This window comes from Symphalangus syndactylus, chromosome 3 (assembly GCF_028878055.3).
Source record: "Symphalangus syndactylus isolate Jambi chromosome 3, NHGRI_mSymSyn1-v2.1_pri, whole genome shotgun sequence".
In the NCBI taxonomy this organism is placed as follows: Eukaryota; Metazoa; Chordata; class Mammalia; order Primates; family Hylobatidae; genus Symphalangus; species Symphalangus syndactylus.
The window spans coordinates 119,704,074-119,726,425 of record NC_072425.2 but is presented as its reverse complement, the minus strand read 5'-3'; the positions used below and the strand labels follow the sequence as shown (position 1 = coordinate 119,726,425).

The 22,352-nt window shown below is 39.6% G+C and overlaps 1 protein-coding gene across 2 annotated transcripts; it reads left to right on the top strand.

The window, feature by feature from the left end:
• Positions 1-1,289: 1,289 nt before the first annotated feature.
• Positions 1,290-14,334, top strand: MMP8 (matrix metallopeptidase 8). 2 transcript variants are annotated; one of them, XM_055272918.1, is made up of 10 exons: positions 1,290-1,487; positions 3,566-3,810; positions 4,475-4,623; positions 4,711-4,836; positions 7,596-7,757; positions 9,734-9,851; positions 10,718-10,851; positions 11,413-11,566; positions 12,281-12,384; positions 12,681-14,334. In XM_055272918.1, exons 1-10 carry the CDS (start codon positions 1,386-1,388, stop codon positions 12,788-12,790), a joined length of 1,404 nt encoding a protein of 467 aa, XP_055128893.1. In that variant the 5' UTR covers positions 1,290-1,385; the 3' UTR covers positions 12,791-14,334. The 2 variants fall into 2 exon arrangements, with proteins under 2 accessions (XP_055128893.1, XP_055128894.1); XM_055272919.1 differs by lacking the exon at positions 1,290-1,487 and adding an exon at positions 3,221-3,253 and having other exon boundaries at positions 12,681-12,790.
• The last annotated feature ends 8,018 nt before the right edge of the window (positions 14,335-22,352 follow it).

The window sequence follows — 22,352 nt, the reverse complement described above, 5'->3', positions numbered from 1 at the left end:
TCTAACCCAAGACCTTTCTTTGGGTAATTTTCAAAGTTCCTAAGTGACCTCAGGGAAGATCTGAACTCCTTATCATAGCATCTCAAATACACTCTTTACATATTAATACATGCTATGTATCATACATGTAGACATATGCATTTATACACAAGAATACCTGCCTTTACCAAATATGTATGCATATATGTAAATGAATACTCACAAAGACTGTGTATGATAACAACCTACATGCATGTGGACTCAGAATCAGTGGGACCAGGTTACGTGATTTGAAGAGCATGCCTGGGGCCTCTGACCAACAGTCTCCTATGTAGCCATATTGTCTGGAAATCTCTCAGTGTCTTACTCCTTGAAGATGTACAACATCTCATTATCCCTCTCCCTTGTCTTCTCCCCACGAATATAAGCCAAAGTATCCAGCTGTTGCAGGCCTAGAGCTGCTGCTCCATTATGGCCCAGCCAGAGACTCAAGTGGGAGACTACCATGCAGAGCCTATAGTAGCTCCCAGCTCAGTCTCTCTAAACATACCCTATGGGGTTGAATCCTGGCCCCTCCACAAACTAAACATGTGACTTAAACAGGTCATCTAAATGTCTCTGGATTTGATTTCATCTGTAAAATGGAGATAGTTATAGCGTCTCCCTCCCAAGGCTATGTGAAAATGGATTGGGGTAATACATGGAACACAGTACAAATGTCTGGGCAGTCATAATTTTTAGCAAATGTTCATTATTATCATCATCAGTATTGTTCTCTTTATCTCTTCCATGGAAAGTCTAGCTTATAGACTAGGGATTTTCTAATACATTGATGCCAAACCACGTCCTCCAGAAGCAGCTCTAGGCCCCATACAAAGCCTGCTTTGTAATAACACAGTCACTCATTCTCTCCACATACAGTGAGGGAAGATAAGTACAGAGATTCTCTAGTTGGGCTCCTTGGTCCCAAGATATCTACCACAAACCTCAAAATATTCCCCTGCATAAGTTAATTCAACCTCAACATCTCACATAGTCAGAAAATGTATCCACATAACTTCAGGATTAGTCCCTTGTTCCTTTTCCTCGACCAATTTTGTAAAAGGAAATAACTAAAACATCTAAAAGCAAAGAGTAGAAAGTTGGAGTTTTGAAAGACTGTTGAAAGACTCCCCCATTTGGGAGCACTAAATCACATTATAAACTTGCAAAACTGTCAGGGCGTAATTAACCTATGTTGCTTCATTTTCCTGATGCAGCAATTGTTTAAGACATGGCTTTAAAGAGGACTGCAAAGGAGCTGTGAGTGGCACATGATGCTGTGAACCTCAGGGTGCTCGCCAGGGAAGGCCCTACCCAGAGGGACAGAAAGACAGCCAGGAGGGGTAGAGTTTGAAGAGAAGATCATGTTTGCCCTGAAGACACTTCCGTTTCTGCTCTTACTCCACGTGCACATTTCCAAGGCCTTTCCTGTATCTTCTAAAGAGAAAAATACAAAAATTGTTCAGGTAAATGAACTATCAGTTAGGTGATGGTTGATTTGCTGATTATTAGGAAATAGTGTGGGTTGTTTTCTCTTGTTAATTAAAACAGCCTGAAAGAAATTATTTGGGTGATTAGTTCGAGGTTGAACATCTCCTTTTAGTTATTTGGAGGGCTCCAAGCTGGTAAGGACTAGGCCTTTTAAAAGCTGGACATGAAAACAAGCTGAATTCTTTAAAGGCTGGGAAAACACTGCTGTAGAGTTACCCCTAGTTGGGAAACTTTTGTAGAAGAAATGGTTTTATTTATAAAATGATATCATTTTCTTTCTCATTTACATAAAGTTTTTCCTTCCAGGATATCTGCAATCAAGTTACTATATGTCTGGTGCTTCCATACAGGCATTTTCTTTGCTGCCAAAAATTCCAGATATAGAAAATAATGTGAGGATGGTAGATTACAATGAACTAGAAATCAGTATATAGTATAATCATATTTCCCAGCATCAGATTGTGGACTGTTTATAAACTCTCGGAAGCATTATAAAAACAGAACCAATAGCTTTTTTCCATTGTTTCACAGTCTGAAAGTGAAGGCAAACTTTTAAGAAACACAAGGGAATTCTGTCACAAATCTCTCATGCAGTTTTCTTAGCATTAGAGTTTGGAGAAAGTATTATTGTTATTAAGAGGTTATCTCTTAATTGTAACCCCTGGGTTAATGTAAAGTCCATTGAGTGCTTATTCTATGCAAGGTAACTGCTACACATTTCACAAATATCTCACTTAATCCTCACAAGAACCTTATTGGAGCATTATTATTTTCATTTCAGAGACAAAAATATTTTAAATCAGATAAATAATGTGTCCAAGTGCTCACAGTTAATTCATGGCAGAGTTAAGATTTGAACCCGAGCCTGTCTGATTCCAAAGCGTGTGATCTGGTCAGTGTCACCTACTGCTGTGGTTAGAGTGTGTCCCTTGAATTTATGTGTTAAAGATTTAGTAGCCCATGTGACAGTGGGTCCTTTAAGAAGTACTTAGGTCATTAAGAAAGATTAATGACACTCTTGTGTGACTGGGTTAATTCTTGCTGGAGTGTGTTCTGGCTCTTGCAGAACTGGATTAGTAATGAATAGAATGGGTATTATAAAGAGGGGCTGCCCTTTGTGTTTTGCCCCTTTTCACACATGCTTGCTCCCCTTTCGTTTCTCTGCCATGTTATGACACAGCACAAGGCCATCTCAGAAGCCAACCAGATGCAGCCACCTGATCTTGGACTTCCCAGCCTCCAGAATTGTGAGAGAAAATAAGCCCCTTTTATGTATAAGTTACCCAGCTTCAGATATCCTGTTTTAGCAACAGAAAATGGACTAAGACACTGACAAGGTGCCAGGTGTTCACACACATCATGAGGTCTAGTTAGGTTACATTTCACTATGTATGAAGAAACTTTTAAGCCAAATTTAAAATAGGTAATTTTTAGACTAAACTTTTTGGATTTTGACTAAACTTAATTTAACACTTCCAAAGAGTTACTTTGGTGAATAAAATGCTAATATCAATGATATTGCTGTTCCCCTAAAAGATATTTGGAATTATTTTGAAATTATCAGTTCTCATTTGAGAGGCAACATGGTGAGTTAAAATCTGAATCATCACTTGGAAAATTCCTTAATTCTCTGTGCTTCCATTTGTTCATGAGACTAATTAAGCCTTTTCTACAGTAGTGAAGAGGATAAAAAAGAGGAACTGCATTGATGCAACAAATACCTCAGGAGAAGTCAATTAATGTTAGTTCTGATTTTTTTATAAAAACAAGAAGACAGTCTCCTGACTGTAGAGTAGCACTTTGCCTGTGTGATGTGATCCTCATCCCTTATGAGACACCTTTTTTTAGGCATAACCATTAACTGGAGCACTGAGTGGAGGGACTGTTCTTTCTAAAAACCATTGCTCTCTCAAAGCCAACCTACAAATTGTGTTATTGCTCCTGTGGCTCTCAAGTTATCCGACCTCTGTAGTAACTTAGAAAGGGTTGCAAAATGACCAGAGAACTGGAGGTCCTTTCACAGCAAGACCTCTATGTGTTTGCCTTTGTCCAGGACTACCTGGAAAAGTTCTACCAATTACCCAGCAACCAGTATCAGTCTACAAGGAAGAATGGCACTAATGTGATTGTTGAAAAGCTTAAAGAAATGCAGCGATTTTTTGGGTTGAATGTGACGGGGAAGCCAAATGAGGAAACTCTGGACATGATGAAAAAGCCTCGCTGTGGAGTGCCTGACAGTGGTGATTTTATGATAACCCCAGGAAACCCCAAGTGGGAACGCACTAACTTGACCTACAGGTGATATCTCTAGGGTTTCAGGATACACTCGTTCATCCAGCATGGACTGGGCTCTTATATGACAGACACTGTTCTTGGGATACACTAGGAACAAGTAGATAAATATCCCTGCCTTTGTAGAGTGTGAGTAGTGAATGAATAAGAGAATGAAAATGCTGAGATACCGTGGGTTCTTTCCACTCCAAGGCTTCCCGTTTTAGTCTTCCCTCTCCAACAATCTAAAGAGGCTACAGCAATGTTAGGCTGTCTCTCTAAGCACTTACTTTAGGACCCAACAAAGCCTTAATCATTGCTGGAGAGAGTCAAGTCCCTCCTTTCACACATCTTAATAATAATAATAATATCTAATATTTGTGGAATATTATTACTATTTGACAAATAATGAACTAAATGCTTTATATGTATTTAATCCCCACAGCAGCCCTATAAGAGGGATACTATATTAGCATCCTCATTTTATGAATAGGAAACTGAGGTTTAAAGACATGTATTAACTTGTTCAGAACCCACATCTGTCCTCCACTCTGAGACCTGCATTCCCTCCTTGTCCTCTCCAGTGGTAGCACACCATGATGCAACTCACTTCAAAACAGAACAACTCATTCATTGAGGGTCTACTGTTCTAAATAATATTTAACTCTTCATACATCCTCTCATTTTGAAGGATTCGAAACTATACCCCACAGCTGTCAAAGACTGATGTAGAAAGAGCTATTGAGAAAGCCTTTAAAGTCTGGAGTGATGCATCACCTCTCACCTTCACCAGGATCTCACAGGGAGAGGCAGATATCAACATTGCTTTTTTCCAGAGAGGTAGGTGCAAAGCAGTCATGCTGAGTTTTGCTTTCTTTGGCTAACCTGAAACTTGGCAAGGATCTAATACAAATGTTCTTATTTCAGATCACGGTGACAATTCTCCATTTGATGGACCCAATGGAATCCTTGCTCATGCCTTTCAGCCAGGCCAAGGTATTGGAGGAGATGCTCATTTCGATGCCGAAGAAACATGGACCAAAACCTCCGCAAGTAAGTTAATCAAGATTATGTCCACACACAGCTTCTGAATTGACCTTTTACAGATAGAATACACACACAAACACACACACACACACACACACACACACAATAAAGGTCACATAATATTTCAAACTCACAAAAAGTGATCATTTGAAATTTTCGCCACCTCACAGTACTAAGTCAATTTGGGTTTTTTTAAAAAAAAAGAAAGAAAAAGACATGCTGAATCCGATTACTGACCTTACTGTTCAGGTCAGAGATCAGAAAACTACAGACCATGGCCAAATCCTGCCTGACCCCTGTCTGCATAAATAAAGTTTTATTGAAACTGGACCACATTTATTTGTTTCTATATCATAAATGGCTGCTTTCACTCTACAATGGCAAGCTGAGTAATTGCGACATAGATCATTTGGCTCACAAAGCCTAAAATATTTGCTATCTGGTTCTTTACAGATACTGCTTTAGGATATATCTTTATTTTAATATTGCCAAATTTAGTGATGTTTGAAAAGAGCCCATTTTTCCATTTTTTGGAAATTCGTTTAGAAATCAGTCTATTGAGGAAAGAGCAGCCACCTTCCCTCTCGTCTAGTTAGTTCATCTTCTTGGAGCTCTTTTTCAGTGGTATGCTTCTGTGCAGCAAGCCACTCCTTTCAGGAGAAGGCTTCTATTAAGAAGGACTGGGCTTCTTGAAGGGAAGAAATGAGGCTGAGGTATACCCAGACCATGTGGTACTTCCCAAAATATGGGGTAACAATATGCCAGATAGCACTTTTAGAAAATAATCAGAAAGGCACCTTTTACCTTTGCTTAGCACCTGTTCCTCCTGCCATTTTCTCAACATGGGTATGTTACAAGGGTCTATTCTACCTAAGTCCATATGCTAGGAGCTGTGTGTAGCCAAAGATAGGTAACAACCCTTAGCTCCTCTCCATTCCTACTGCCCTCCTCACTAGTTCAGATAATCACTACCTCTTACCTGGACAGATGATCTAGATTCCTAACTGGACTCTCCATCTCCAGTCTGTGCTCCCTCTAATTTTTCCTACCATTGCAGCAGGGTTTGTTTTTGGAAAGCCCATCTTGGATCACATCACTCTCATGCTTAAAAGTTTCAATGTTTACACGTTCTGCACCAAATAAGGTCCAAATACCTCCACTTGGTATTGAAGGCTCTTGGTGCTTGTTCATCCTTGTCTTTCTTGGCTTGTCTTCTTATTTCATGTATACCATTCACATTGGGCTAACACCCACATTGTACATTCACTGTTTCTAGGTCTCACTCTATGCTTTTCATCTTCCTCACATTTGCCTGATTTGCTTCCTCTCCCTAAAATACTCTTCCCATGCCCCAAGCACCGTCTTTTAAAATCTCTTTCATCTTGCCATGCTATGTATGTCAAAGGCCACCTTCTGTCTTGCCTTGTGCTGGAAATGAGAACTTCCTCTGCAGAATTCTGACAGCTTTTGTATCTCCTTCTCTGTCATCACTCACCGTGTGCTTTCAAGTTGTTTGCACACATCTCTCCTCTTCTAGACTATGTACTCCCTATAGAGCAGAGAGCCACAACAAATTGCCCACAGTTCCCTTCACAGTATTCCAAGCATTCAAAGATATTTTTCTGAAATGCACTCATGAAAGCATAATTAAAAAGATGTGATGATAAGAAACAATTCTTAGAGTATGGGTAGAATTTTAGCAGGCTAATTATCAACAGGAAGTTGAACATTGTGGTGAGAGCATGGATCTTGCCATTATACCTGGGTTTGACCCCAATCTGTCACTTACTAGTTGCAGGACCAAGTACCAGCTATTCAAAATCTATGGGCATCAGTCACTTTACTATAAAAATATTGCTAATAAAACTTCTGAAAAATGTTATGAGGATTACATAACATTCGATTGCCTAGTATGTTGTAGGTACTCTAAAGTTATCGCTTTTTTTAAAAGTAGGCATGTACAAAAATGCATCAGTGTGTTTGTGAGGCAGCATGTAGACTGGCTGGACTGAAAGATTCACGTTAAAAGGCAAGCACTCAAATATCTGCTGGAGCCAAGTGGAGGAGGTCTTGAAGGCCAGGCAAAAGAGGTTGGGCTTTATTTGATAGGAAGTGAGATCCTGGGAAGGTTTTAAGTTTCCAGTTGTGAACAGCACTATGCTCATGGAAGTTAAAACATGGAGAAAGAGAGCATTAAAGGTAGGATTTGTCTCTCTCCAGTAGAGAATTCCTAGAGCATCTTAGAAAGCTCAGAAGCAGAGAAGAGCTGGTGCTAAGCTGTGGGTGATGAGGGAGCCAACATGAGCCAGCCCTCCATCTGAGGCTGCTCCACTGCTGGGCTGTCTTCTCTTCTAACTACTTGTTCACAGGGACTCTACTCATGAGGCCGAGTGTCTGGGACAGTGGAGATGGTGAATGTGGGAACGCAAGAGAAGAAGGGTTCCCAAAGTCATGATGGCTGTGCCATTACTTCTCCAAGTCTCAGATGCACATTTGTAAAATGTGAGAATTGGAATAAATACAGATTTTCTGGGTTCTAAGAGTTTATAAGAAGTTCATACTCACCTAGTCCCCATCTATGACCACTATCTTGATTCTTCTCAATGTCCACTTTCTCAGGTATCTGAAAGAAAGATGAAAAAGACAGCCATGGGAAGGGCTATTTCCCTGAGCAGTTTTGGCTTGGAGGTTGCATTCCTTGAGATCATGTTTCTGCCACCCTGGGATCCTCACTGAGCTGTTTACCACCCATGTTTGCATTTCAGATTACAACTTGTTTCTTGTTGCTGCTCATGAATTTGGCCATTCTTTGGGGCTCGCTCACTCCTCTGACCCTGGTGCCTTGATGTATCCCAACTATGCTTTCAGGGAAACCAGCACCTACTCACTCCCTCAAGATGACATCGATGGCATTCAGGCCATCTATGGTAAGGTCTTCTAAAGAGAGTCGTAGTACATGGTGGGACCTGGGAATAGGCGAACACTCCCAGGATCTGAATATCTCTTCCTTTGCACTTCTGCAGTTTGCATAAAACTGAACTGTGAAATTCCCCAGTAATATAGTATTAACAAAGAAGGTGTGAGGGGCTGAGCCTCTATGGCTGCCCTAAAAGAAAAAAAGTTTAAGAAGAAATGCACTACAGTGCTTCCCAGTTATTGTCTTTGGATGGTGGGGATTTTTCTCTTCTTTTTTAGGCTTTCCAAATTTCCAATTTTAATTTTATTTTTTTTGAGATGGAGTCTTACTCTGTTGCCCAGGCTGGAGTGCAGTGACACGATCTTGGCTCACTGCAACCTCTGCCTCCCAAGTTCAAGCGATTCTCCTGCCTCAGCCTCTCAAGTAGCTGGGATTACAGATGCCCACCACCACACTTGGCTAATTTTTGTATTTTCAGTAGAGAGGGGATTTCACCACGATGACCAGGGTGGTCTTGAACTCCTGACCTCGAGTGATCTGCCCACCTCAGCCTCCCAAAATGCTGGTATTACAGGCGTGAGCCATTGCACCTGGCCCCAATTTTAAATATTCTAAACAGACATGACTATTCTCTTTCCTACAGCAATCCCGCTCCTAGATGTATCTATCAAAGAAATTCTCATATAGATCCATAAGGGGACATGTACAAATCATGAAAAAGATGTTCACTGCAGTCTTGTTTGTGGTGGTGGAAGTTGGAAGGCACCTGGGAATCTATTAGGAGAAGACTATACAGATAAAATGTGGTAGCTGCACACCATGAAGTGATGTGCAGCAGTGAGAAGCATGGTACTAGATGCACATATGGCAACAATACAGATGGGTCTTTAAAACTTCGTACTTTGTGAAAAAGAAACAGAATGAGATCTATTGCACAATGTATTAATTAAATTACACAATATATAAGTCTGTAAATTTAAAATGTATATAAACAAAGCAAGGCATTTTTCAAGAAGAAGAAGGGGAATGGGTAGTGGAGTATGGAGAGAAAAAAGAAACTTTTTTAAGGCATCACTGATACATTCCAAGAATAAGTATAGGGGCCTTTTGCCATATTGCCTGGATAAGACCATTACATCTCTCTTCACGCTTGCCCCAGTTGGCTGTGAATAAAAACAAGAAACCAATAAGGGATTTACTGCTCTCTAAAAAAGTGTGGAATGGAATGGAATGGAATAGTGGATTGGAGTGAAATATAATTGAATGGAGTGGAACAGAGTGGAGTGGAATTGGGGAAAGCCCTTTTCCGTCTCTGGTGGGACAGCACTGTAAAATCAAGCAAGCATGCCAGGGTGCCACAACCAGGGAACTTTTTTGTGATTGTAGATATTTCAGAAATGTTGAGCCTATCCTAACTGCCTCTATTCCCCAATTTCTTCCTCCTGCCCACCCCAACAACACGCCCTTATTTTGTTCACCAATGTTTTTATCTTAACTATTATGATAGCCTTTCATTCCACAGTGAGAAAACACTCGAAAATTCAAATACTTACAGAAAAAATATTGCTAAAATTTGACTTAGATGTATGCTATAGGGTAAAAGACTAATAGCATTCTTTCCTGAAAGTGGATTTCGGTGAGGAGAGAGGCAATAGATACTGAGTGACCGAAAAAGCAGAAAGAGGAACTGAGAAGTCAGAGAAGAATTAGTTTAGAATTGAAAAGGGAAGGAAGGAGCATAGAATTCAAATTTCTTTACTTCACAGCTTGACCTGGAACTTATCCTGAAAACCATCATTACTCTTATTAAAGAAACAAAAACTTTAAAAGGATGAAATACAAAGTTACTTTAATACTTTATGGTATAGTCTGGTAGCACTTACCTTCACATGAAGACCCTTCACCTTTCTGAGAAGTCTCTGATGTACCGAAGAGTCATACTGGATTTATTCTCATAAAAAAGACCTTTTTTTTTTTTTTTTTCAGGACCTTCAAGCAACCCTATCCAACCTACTGGACCAAGCACACCCAAACCCTGTGACCCCAGTTTGACATTTGATGCTATCACCACACTCCGTGGAGAAATACTTTTCTTTAAAGACAAGTATAAAATTGAAATATTTCTTCCTTTGATTCCTCTTACTGATGTACCTTAAAACTGGATTCAAATTACATCACACGTTAGTCACCTTTTCCTTGAATTCTATACTTGTGCTTCTCATTGGAATTTTTTATAGGTTCTGGGGCACCACTAGGATTATCATAGCCCCCTGAGCTTAACTTTATCATCTTCATCTTTTAAAGACTATTTGTACGATTTTTATGTCTATACTGAATTTATGCAATCGAGTATTTTCTGGGTAACTCAAAACATCCAGGAAAGAAAAAAAACATGAAAACATTCACAAACATTAAGATGCCTTTGGTGATGTAAACAGACATGGGCTACAGCTGCTTGGGAACCCCATAACTGAAACACCAAAGCACCATTCAGTTCCATCTAAAATCAGTCAAGTAAATGGAACCTGCGCTTAGCTAGCTGTGCAGCAAATCATCAAACTGAGCGAAATTTTTATTTGTCCATTGGCTATTTTGTGAGTGTGCAATCACAGGCTGAGGGTATGTGCTGTTGCTTTTATCAATATGTTCTCAGCATTTAGTGGGAGCAATAATGAAAGATACTACAAAGTAAGATTTTTCAGTGTCCAAGGCAGGACAATGCCACATGTAATCAAATAAGATCACTCCCATAACCTCCCCTGAAAGCTGTGAAGTACTCGCCAGGTGGACAATATTACGATAAAGCTTAGCCATATGCTGGTCACCATGCTAGGAACTTTGCATTCGTTCGATTGTTATATTCTCCCAGCAATCCTACAAAGACCATCACTAGCCTAAAAGTCACAGGAACCGCCTACTTAGACTGTTATGTGTAAGTGTGTGTGTCTGTGTTTCCTTATGTTCCGTTAGGTACTTCTGGAGAAGGCATCCTCAGCTACAAAGAGTCGAAATGAATTTTATTTCCTTGTTCTGGCCATCCCTTCCAACTGGTATACAGGCTGCTTATGAAGATTTTGACAGAGACCTCATTTTCCTATTTAAAGGTAACTTCCTAAAGTTTTCATCTTATGTTAGTTCTGCCTGAAGGGAGGGGGCAGGACTTCTTTGTGGTCCCTTCCAGGTTCATGGTGAGCTAATGACAGCATTAAGCTGGCCAGGCTTTTGCCAGAAGACTAGGGTTGGGCCCCATCAGGACCACTAACTACTGTGTGAACCTGAGTAGGTTATTTGCTCTTCAGCCCTCAGTTTTCTCACCAACAAAATGAGACCACACTAGACTGTCGTTAGCATTCTTTCATCCTCATCCCAGATACAATTCTCTAAGACTCCTCAGGGCTGTAATTTGGTTTCTGTATAAAAGTCACACAAACTAAGGCATCCAATTGTGGGGACTTGAATGTCTTGCTCAGAAGTTTTAATTTTTTATAGGCTCTGGGGAACCATTAAGGCTCTCACAGCCCCCCTGAACTTAACTTTATCATCTTCATCTTTTAAAGACTCTTTGTTCCATTTTCATATCTATGTGAACGACCAAGAAGTGGTATATATATTATTTTGTAAAAATGGAAAAGTCTTATTTAACATTTAACCTGAATCATTGACAGGCAACCAGTACTGGGCTCTGAGTGGCTATGACATTCAGCAAGGTTATCCCAAGAGTATATCAAACTATGGCTTCCCCTGCAGTGTCCAAGCAATTGATGCAGCTGTTTTCTACAGAAGTAAAACATACTTCTTTGTAAATGACCAATTCTGGAGGTAATGTAAAGTATTTTTTCAATTATAGGTTGAAATCTGTGTTTCTCTACCTTGCTTACAAACCTTCAAGCATTTGAAGGTTTAAAACAGTCTAGGTAGTCTCTAATAGGTTTTACTGAGAATATATTCTTCTTTACAGGATAATTGATGTTACCATGGATTTTGAAATTTTTCATTTTTATAAAATTGAAATGTCTATGCAATGGTACTGAGGATTCTGCATCATGAAACAAAGAAAACCTTAACAAAGCACTAGGGTGAGATACAAAGAAAGATTTAGGCTAATTCTCACTTATGAGTTCAATTCAGACATATGCAAGCAAATGTTATCCAGATAGCCTGTAGAATTTGGTTCCCAAGTTGAACCTATTATGTACGTTTATATATCTATATACACACACAAGGGAGTTATACTATATACCAATTAAGTAAAAGCCTTGAAAATATAAGCTTACTTTGGGTAATAACAGTGTGTCAGCCATCAAGCCTGTTTTAGAATTAATGATACCCATATGTTTTATAAATGTGTACCCTTAGGTAGAGGAATTAACCATTCTTAATCCTAGTAAGGATTAAGGATTAAGGAGTAAGGATTGTGAGAACTGAATGCGAAAATATGTGTGAGGAGACTTTGTAAATTACATACAATTAAAAAAATTATTTTCGTTATATTCTGTATTGGTGCTAAATCGGATGACATTTTGCTTTTACCAGATATGATAACCAAAGACAATTCATGGAACCAGGTTATCCCAAAAGCATATCAGATACCTTTCCAGGAATAGAGAGTAAAGTTGATGCAGTTTTCCAGCAAGAACGTAAGTAGGAAAAAAAAAAACTAATAAATGTGTTCTTTGTTTGTTTATCATAGAGGAGACAGGGTCTTACTATGCTGACCAGGCTAGTGTCAAACTCCTGGCCTCAAGCAACCCTCCCACCTCAGCCTCCCAGAGTTCTGGGATTACAGGCATTAGTCACCGCACCTGGTGTTTAAATTTTTTAAATAGCATGTTTGCATTTGAATGTTATGTTGGAACAGGGGCAGGGTTTTCTAACTGAAGACATCCGAGATATTCTATAAGCTATTCAATAAATTATCTCTCTTTTTTTATAGGCTTCTTCCTTTTCTTCAGTGGACCAAGATATTACGCATTTGATCTTATTGCTCAGAGAGTTACCAGAGTTGAAAGAGGCAATAAATGGCTTAACTGTAGATATGGCTGAAGCAAAATCAGGTGTGGCTGTATCCCTTTTCAGAATGCGGAAGGGAAGTTCAGCATGCATTTTCATTACATTGTGTCCTGCTTTTACTTTTCTCAATATTAAGTCATTGTTTCCCATCACTGTATCCATTCTGCCTGTCCTCAGTGAAAATATGTTGGAATATTCCACTGTTTGCAGAGGCTTATTCAGTTCTTACACATTCCATCTTAAATTAGTGATTCCATCAAAGAGAAGGAAAGTACGCCTTTTTGTCACCTCAATATTTACTGTTTCAATACTTACATATCTGACTTCTAGAATTTATTGTTACATTACTTGCCTATCTGACTTCATACATTCCTCAGTCTCTTAAAATGTCCTATGTATACCTTCTACATGCAATTTAGAACTAGATTTTGGTTAGAAGTAAGGGTTATAAACAACCTAGACAGTACCCTTTGCCTTTACAGAAAATATGGTGCTGTTTTCTACCCTTGGAAAGAAATGCAGATGATCTATTTTGTGGGTTGAATTGTGTCCCCCATAAAAGATATGTTGAAGTTCTAACCCCAGGTACCTATGAATGTGAGCTTACCAGGGTCTTTGCAGATGTAATTAGTTAAGTTAAGGTGAGATCACACTGAATTAGGGTGGGCCCTAAATTCATCATGACTGTTGTTCTTATAAGAAGAAGAGAGACATAGCCATCTAGGGGAGGAGGCCATGTGAAGACAGAGGCAGAGATTGGAGTGACACATCTCCAAGCCAAGGAAGTCCAAGGACTGTAAGCCACCAGTAGAAGTTTGGAAGAGGCAAGGAAGGATTCCCTCCAATAGCCTTCAAGCGTGACCCTGCTGACACCTGCAGAATTCGGACTTCTATCCTCCAAAATTGTGAGGGAATACATTTCCTTTGTTTTAAGCCACCAAGTTTGCAGTACTTTGTTACAGCAACCCTAGACATGAGGTACTAAATACAGTAAGTCTACACTTATGAAAATGGATCAACACAGAATGCAGAAGTGGAACACTTGCTAAGGACTACTGGGCATCTTCCCACGACAGCAGCCAAAAGAGAACCACCACTTCCTCTCCTGCCTCCTCCTTGCTCTTTCCTAGAGTCCAAACCCAAATGGGCCAGTTGGATCTGATGTTCCTCAGTTCTTTACTTTTATTTCCTGGGGTACTCAGGAGGGCATACACTATAGATAACTGGGGTTTGCTGCATAAAATTCAATGTCTCATTAAGTTGCATTAAACTGAGTTTAGATGCATAAGTTTGCTAACGGATGGGTTTTTTTGTTAAGAACTACAGGATTTATGGGACCATGTCTAGCTAGTCCAGATGTCAAAATCATTATAATGTTATATTTGCTGTTATTAGAATATAATATAGCTTATTATACAATAAATATGTAGACTGTAAAATATATTTCTCACTGGTACCTCCTATTTTCTTTCTCTGTTGAAGTTTTTAAATCCCACAGATAACTAATTTGGCACCTTTATTCTGGTTCAAAAATTAAAATAATCTATTAAATAAGTTCAAATTAAAGATTTTTATTTTAGGGCAGGCCTGGTGGTGACAAAATCTCTCAACATTTGCTTGTCTGTAAAGTATTTTATTTCTCCTTCACTTATGAAGCTTAATTTGGCTGAATATGAAATTCTGGGTTGAAAATTCTTTTCTTTAAGAATGTTGAATATCGGCCCCCACTCTCTTCTGGCTTGTAGAGTTGCTGCCAAGAGATCAGCTGTTAGTCTGATGGGCTTCCCTTTGTGGGTAACCCGACCTTTCTCTCTGGCTGCCCTTAACATTTTTTCCTTCATTTCAACTTTGGTGAATCTGACAATTATGTGTCTTGGGGTTGCTCTTCTCGAGGAGTATCTTTGTGGCGTTCTCTGTATTTCCTGAATCTGAATGTTGGCCTGCCTTGCTAGATTGGGGAAGTTCTCCTGGATAATATCTTGCAGAGTGTTTTCCAACTTGGTTCCATTCTCCCCGTCATTTTCAGGTACACCAATCAGACGTAGGTTTGGTCTTTTCACATAGTCCCAAATTTCTTGGAGGCTTTGTTCATTTCTTTTTATTCTTTTTTCTCTAAACTTCCCTTCTCGCTTCATTTCATTCATTTCATCTTCCATCAGCGATACCCTTTCTTCCAGTTGATCGCATCTGCTACTGAGGCTTCTGCAATCTTCGTGTAGTTCTCGAAACTTGGCTTTCAGCTCCATCAGCTCCTTTAAGCCCTTCTCTCCATTGGTTATTCTAGTTATCCATTCTTCTAATTTTTTTTCAAAGTTTTTAACTTCTTTGCTATTGTTTTGAATTTCCTCCCGTAGCTCAGAGTAGTTTGATCGTCTGAAGCCTTCTTCTCTCAACTCGTCAAAGTCATCCTCCATCCAGCTTTGTTCCGTTGCTGGTGAAGAACTGCGCTCCTTTAGAGGAGGAGAGGTGCTCTGCTTTTTAGAGTTTCCAGTTTTTCTGCTCTGTTTTTTCCCCATCTTTGTGGTTTTATCTACTTTTGGTCTTTGATGATGGTGATGTACAGATGGGTTTTTGGTGTGGATGTCTTTTCTGTTTGTTAGTTTTTCTTCTACCAGACAGGACCCTCAGCTGCAGGACTGTTGGAGTTTACTAGAGGTCCACTCCAGACCCTGTTTGGCTGGGTGTCAGTAGCAGTGGCTGCAGAACAGCAGATTTTCGTGAGACCACAAATTCAGCTGTCTGATAGTTCCTCTGGAAGTTTTGTCTCAGAGGAGTACCTGGCCCAGTGAGGTGTCAGTCTGTCCCTGCTGGGGGGGGTGCCTCCCAGTTAGGCTGGTCAGGGGTGAGGGACCCACTTTAGGAGGCAGTCTGTCGGTTCTTAGATCTCCAGCTGTGTGCTGGGAGAACCACTACTCTCTTCAAAGCTGTCAGTCAGACAGGGACATTTAAGTCTGTGGAGGTTCCTGCTGAGTTTTTGTTTGTCTGTGCCCTGCCCCCAGAGGTGGAGCCTACAGAGGCAGGCAGGCCTCCTTGAGCTGTGGTGGGCTCCACCCAGTTCGAGCTTCCTGGCTGCTTTGTTTACCTAAGCAAGCCTGGGCAATGGCGGGCGCCCCTCCCCCAGCCTCGCTGCCGCCTTGCAGCTTGATCTCAGACTGCTGTGCTAGCAATCAGCGAGACTCTGTGGGCATAGGACCCTCCGAGCCAGGTGCGGGACACAATCTCCTAATGTGCCGTTTTCCAGGCCCGCTGGAAAAGCACAGTATTAGAGTGGGACTGACCCGATATTCCAGGTGCCCTCTGTTACCCCTTTCTCTGACCAGGAAAGGGAACTCCCTGTCCCCTTGCGCTTCCCGAGTGAGGCAATGCCTCGCTCTGCTTCGGCTCGCGCACAGTGCGCCGCACCAACTGTGCTGCACCCACTGTTTGGCACTCCCTAGTGAGATGAAACCGGTACCTCAAGCAGAAATGCAGAAATCACCCGTCTTCTGTGTCGCTCGGGCTGGGAGCTGGAGACCGGAGCTGCTCCTATTCGGCCATCTTGGCTCCACCCCCCAAGATTTTTATTTTAAATGACTGTTTTGTGATTTGCTGTTAATTTCTTAAAATATTACCACGTAATTCATCTAAAGTATAAAAAGGAATAGCAAATTTTAGCTTTATTTGCAGATATAGAATTCCTATGTCAGAATTATTATAATATTGATAATAAACTTTAGATATTGCTTCAGAGTGTGAAATATTTTATAAATATTTGAGGGCCTCAAAAATTTCCTCAAGTATGTTAATACATTATTCTCAAATTATTTTACAAAATAAGAAAACTGAAACAAGTATATATTCTCATTCCATTCATTGATTTATTCAACAGGAATTAACTACCTACTATTAATTATGTTTCAGGGACTGTGCTAAGAAAAGTGAGAGAGATGTATAAGCAATTCATCATATCAACGAACAAATGCAAAAGGACCTATAAGAATTGAATATTCCACTTTTAATAGTAGAATCAATTTCAGACTATCATGTTTCCTAAAACTTTCTATAATGTCAGTTATGAAAGTTTTAGGAAAATGCAGGCATGAAAATGAGTGTCTTGTCTTCTCAGAACACCTGCTAGTTGTGCTAGCTCTGATAGACTCTTGGCTCAAACCTCATCTACACATTTTTGAGATGAGAACTGATCTGATACTATTTTTTAACCACATTTGACAGAGTCATAGACAGTGAACTGCAATATGAAGTGTAATAAAGAATTCAAAGAGTTGTTCCTTTTAAAAAAAAATGATCTTGTTGACAACATGTAGTATTTCCCAGCTATTACATTGATATTTTGAATGGGCACAAGAGATATAAAGACCTAAGCTTAGAATGTATTAATTTATTTTTTATTTATTTATTTTTGAGACAGGGTCTTGCTCTGTCACCCAGGCTGGTGTACGGTGGTGCAATCACAACTCACTGCAGCCTCAAACCCCTGGCCTCAAGCAATGCCCCCACCTTAGCCTTTCAAGTAGCTGGGACTACAGGCACACACCACCACACTCAGTTATTTTCTTTTGTAAAGGTGGGGTCCCACTACGTTTCCCAGGCTTGTCTCAAACTCCCGGGCTCAAGTGATCCTCCTGCCTCGGACTCCCAAAGTGCTGGGATTACAGGCTTTAGCCACCATGCCACCCTACCTAAGCTAGAATTTAAACAATGAGATTCCTATTTATCTTAGGTTGAGTTTCTTCAAAAGCAAAGCCTAAGTCAAGACATTGGTGCAATTATTTTTTCAGGACACAGTCCCAGGAAGCAAGAGTGAGGTAGCAAGAAGAGTGAGTCAAAGAAGGAGGAAAAGCCAATACAATTATGCGTTATCAAGGTTTCCGCTATGGGCAATTGAAGCTCAATTCCACCAGGGGCCTCTGAGAAGCCTGCAGACCAGCTTCCAGTTGTTCACATCTCCAGTGAGCAGGAGGCTGGAACATTCATCCTTCAGTTTCCATTCCCCATTGGATGAGGATGTTCCCTGAGAGTGTTAACTTCTTTACACTTCCAGGCCGTACTCTCATGCTGACCTGGAAGGCTTGATGGCATCTCAGTGCTCTGGGCAGAAAGCAAAAAGACACACAGCCTGTGCTTAAAGTTGTATTAGGTTGGTGCAAAAGTAACCACAATTACTTTTGCACTTTGTCAGAGCAAAGGGAGTTACACAAACCAGTCCACCCCTTTTGCAACTAAATTAATGCTGTGGGTATGTGACAGAGGACATCAGAAGAATCTCCTACAGCTTTGTTCCTTGGAGATTTAAATGATGGGAAATTGGATGAGCTTTCTCTGGAGTAACTTACCAGCCTCAGAAAAAAAAAAGAAATTACAGATACCAACACTGGAGAAATCTCAGTGTGGCAGGGCTGCTAATGACCTATCTTAACCTCCACTCTACGCTTCTTCTTCAACGAGACTGCAATTTCATTTGAGGTAGCAATGCATTGTATTTTGTAGCCTTGCTTACAGCTAGGCTTACAGCTAGATATGGCCATGTGTTTACTTCTAGCCAAAATGTGTAAGCAGAATTTTGTGTGGGGCTTCTGGAAAGAGACTGGAAAATTACTTTTTCTCTGCCTTCCTCCTTCTTTCTGCCTGTAATGCAGATAGAATGGCTAGAGGTTGAGAAGGCACCTGACTCAGGAGGCATTGTACTGAGAGAGTGGTGCAGCAAGGTAGATGTTACCTATCCCTGATGATATGGAGCTGTCATACAAACCCTAGGCCTCCAAATCTGGGCACTTTTTTTTAATGTGAGGCAAAAATAAATTTTTATTTAACTAAGCATCTGTTATTTTGGGTTTCTGTTACATTCAACCAAATCTCATCCTGACTAATACATCACATGAAGGGTGTGGGAAGTGCCCCACCTCTCTGCAGTGAAGGTCATCAATTCACCAGCCCTGCCTATACACATGAGAGCTTCCAGTCTGCTTTCTTGCCTCTCATTCTTAAGCAGATTGCACAACACAAAGTCACCAAATATTTTTGAAAATTTGCAGTGTGAAAAACAGAGACCAAAAAAGGAGAGGAACTAGAGACAATTGTAGGAGCAAAAGAAAATGTCAAAATAAACTAAAGCATACTTAACATTAACATTCTTTAAAAATAAGAAGAGACTGGGTACAGTGGTTTGTGCCTGTAATCCCAACACTTTTGGAAGGCTGAGGCAGAAGGACTGCTTGAGGCTAGGCATTTAAGACCAGCCTGGGCAACATAGTGAGACCCTGCTCCTACAAAAAATAAAAATAAAAATATTAGCTGGGCATGGTGGCATGCACCTATAGTCCCAGCTACTCGGGAGGCTGTGGCAGGAGGATCACTCGAACCCAGGAATTTGAGGCTGCAGTGAGTCATGACCGTGCCACCACATTCGAGCTTGGGTGACAGAGTATGCCTTCTTTTATTTATTTAAACAAACAAATAAGTAAATATAAGAATTAAATATAAGAATATAATTTTGGATGTAAAATATGTTTTATTTAATAATTTCTTGTTTAGTTATGAATTATGTATTACTATTTATTTATTTATTAAATAAATAAATAAATAATACATATTTTGCGTCCAAAAACACTAATGAAATGCAAAAAAAAAGGCTTAAAAATGTAAAAGAATACTCAGAACTGGAAAGAGTTCTTGGAAATTAAATATCATAGCTGAAATTAGACAATCGGTGGGCTGGAAAGTTAAGCTGGTAGAAAATAGGATATATTAGAAGCATAAAGACTCAATCTAGGAAGTCCAACAGATATGGGAAGAAAAAAGAGAAAATGAATGGGTAGAAAAAGAGAATATGAATGGGAAGAAATTATAACCAAAACTATATTGGAAAGTTACCTTAAATTGAAGTTTCCATGAAAAAAAGGCCCACTTACTGTCCAAAAATGTTAATACAAAAGACCTACATCAAGAGAATAACTATAAAATTTATAAATATCTAGGTAAAGAGAAGACTTCCAAAACCTTTCAAAAGAAAAACATCAAGAATCAGAGTATAAAACTTTTCAACAGCAGCCCTAGAGTCTGGCAAATAATGAAATCTTCATTATCCTTCAAAGTTCTCAGGCCAATTTATTTTAGGCTGAAATTCTGTATCCAGTAATACACTCAATCAATTGTGAGGATGAAATAAAGGGCATTCTTAGGCATGAAAAAAATCAGAATATTTATTTTCCTTATATTCTTTCTTAGAAAACTCCTGAGAGATATGTTGCATCAAAACAAGGGAGTAAATCGAGACATAGGTAGAAATGAAACCCAGTAGCCAGAGATCTAACACAGAGACACAATACAAGTTTTCTGGTTGATGAGGGGATGACAGTTCTACAACAGACCAAGACTGGAGAAGGCAAGCAAGGGGTCTCAGAGGGATGAGTTCAAGGGAAAAAACTGCTGCTAGATTTCCTGTCATGTTTGGTTATTCCGAGAAGAGTTTAAGAGTTCTATGGAAGAATTTGGTAAAGAATTAGCATGTAAAAATTAATTCAACTATCAACTGCAAAGAAAAAAGACTACACAAGAGAGGAGATGTAGGGCCAGGCACGGTGGCTCACGCCTGTAATCTCAGCACTTTGGGAGGCTGAGGGGGTTGGATCACCTGAGGTCAGGAGTTCAAGACCAGCCTGGTCAACATGGTGAAACCCCGTCTCTACTAAAAATACAAAAATTAGCCAGGCATGGTGGTGCACGCCTGTAGTCCCAGCTACATGGGAGGCTGAGGCAGGAGAATTGCTTGAACCTGGGAGGCAGAGGTCGCAGTGAGCCGAGATTGTGCCATTGCACTCCAGCCTGAGTGACAGAGTGAGACTCTGTCTCAAAAAAAAGAAAATGTAATCATAGTATACTACATGATTCTCTTGTGAATAATATTTTCATGGTCATAATTGTATGAACGCTGATTACAGGCTTAAACATTCCTATAACCAAATTAGGAAAGCAGAAGGAGTGTTAAGTCCTTCTCTTCCGTAGGAAGATGTTAATAATAACATTTAACTTTGAAAACTCGAGAAATAGTAGCATAAGCACGTTATTTACAAATGTAGAGTTAAACATAAAGATAAAAAGCTATAAAATAATTTAAAGAAGTTACCTTTGGGGAGCAGGACTTGAAGGAGTGAAAGGTTAGGGCAGAGAGATGCTTTTTCATTGTAACAAGATAACACCATTTGACTTCCCTTTTTTTGGTAACTCTATTTTTTTTTAATTTTGTTCTGAAATATTTTAGAGTTTAAAAAACACAAAAGAACAATACAATGAGCATACTTGTACTTGATACCATTTTAACACAAATAGTGATCATGTCTGCCTTCTCCCCTTCATCCCATCTCTCCAGAGGCCAATTAAACTGTTTAAACTATATACATATATTAAAACAGTAAATAATAATTTTTCTGAAACAGGATTTATAACTGGGATGAGCTTTAAATGCAAAGGAAGTATGTATCTACTTAGATCCTATAAGTTCTTCAGCTATGCCATATAAATTTTGTTTAGGATATGGACAAGGAAGATTTAGAAAGGTCTATCAATTGAGGAGTTAACATTTGGGAAGAAAGGGAAGAAAATTTTAATAATTGGTAGAAGAAAAGGGGAGAACAAGTGAAGGAGAACATTGCTATAACTAAGAGTGTTCCTTCATCTAAAAGTAGCCCAAGTAAAGAAGAATATATTGAAATTAATCCAAAAGGCTCTCACTAACTATACTTTCACTTCTCTGATGTTAATTTTGGCCTTCATCATCCATGACCTCTATGACTCTTCATCTTCCCAGTCAGCTGTCTTGTCCATGAGACCCTCCATCCCATCTTCCATAGCTGTCTACATATATATTTTGTTCCAGTCCGGCCAGATTTCCTACAGCTCATTTCTGCTGTGTTACCTCCTTCCCATGGCCTCTTTGCACTCATACTCGTTCTTCCTTCCTCTGTAAATCCAAATTCTACCCATTCTCCAAAACCCAGAGCAAGCCCTAGTGCAAGCCCCAGTGCAGGCTGTATTTAACCTGCATAAAACCTGAAGGCCACACTCATAAGCAGTGATCTGCCTTTGGCCCTTCTTAGTCTTTACAATCTGCACTGTGTATTTGCCCACTTGCCTCCTTTTTGTCCTACATTAATTTCTGTATGTGTCTGAATTCTCCAACAAGATTGCATTCACAGGGGCAGGCAAACAGTAGGAATTAAATAAACATTTGAAGTTAATCTTAATTAATAAGGGTAATCTGACTCCTGATTCATTTGTCTTTTTATGATAACATCCTCCCAAGATATTTTGGTATTGCCTTCAAAAGAAAACTTTGCAAGGAAAAAAATAACTTGGAGGCTCACTTCCCAGTATATTCAATTCAGTAATAAGCACTAACTTTGTTTACTAAACAATTGCAGACCGAGATTACAAAATCAGCTCAGTCAAAAAAAAAAAAAAAAAGCAAATCATGACACACTTTACGGCAAGTGTCCTTATCTGTTATTAATTAAATGATGATACAAGCCAATTCATGCCACGTCTCACTATTATTTTCTAAATTCTGTGCTAACAGAACCGGCTTCAGCTGAAGAGAGGA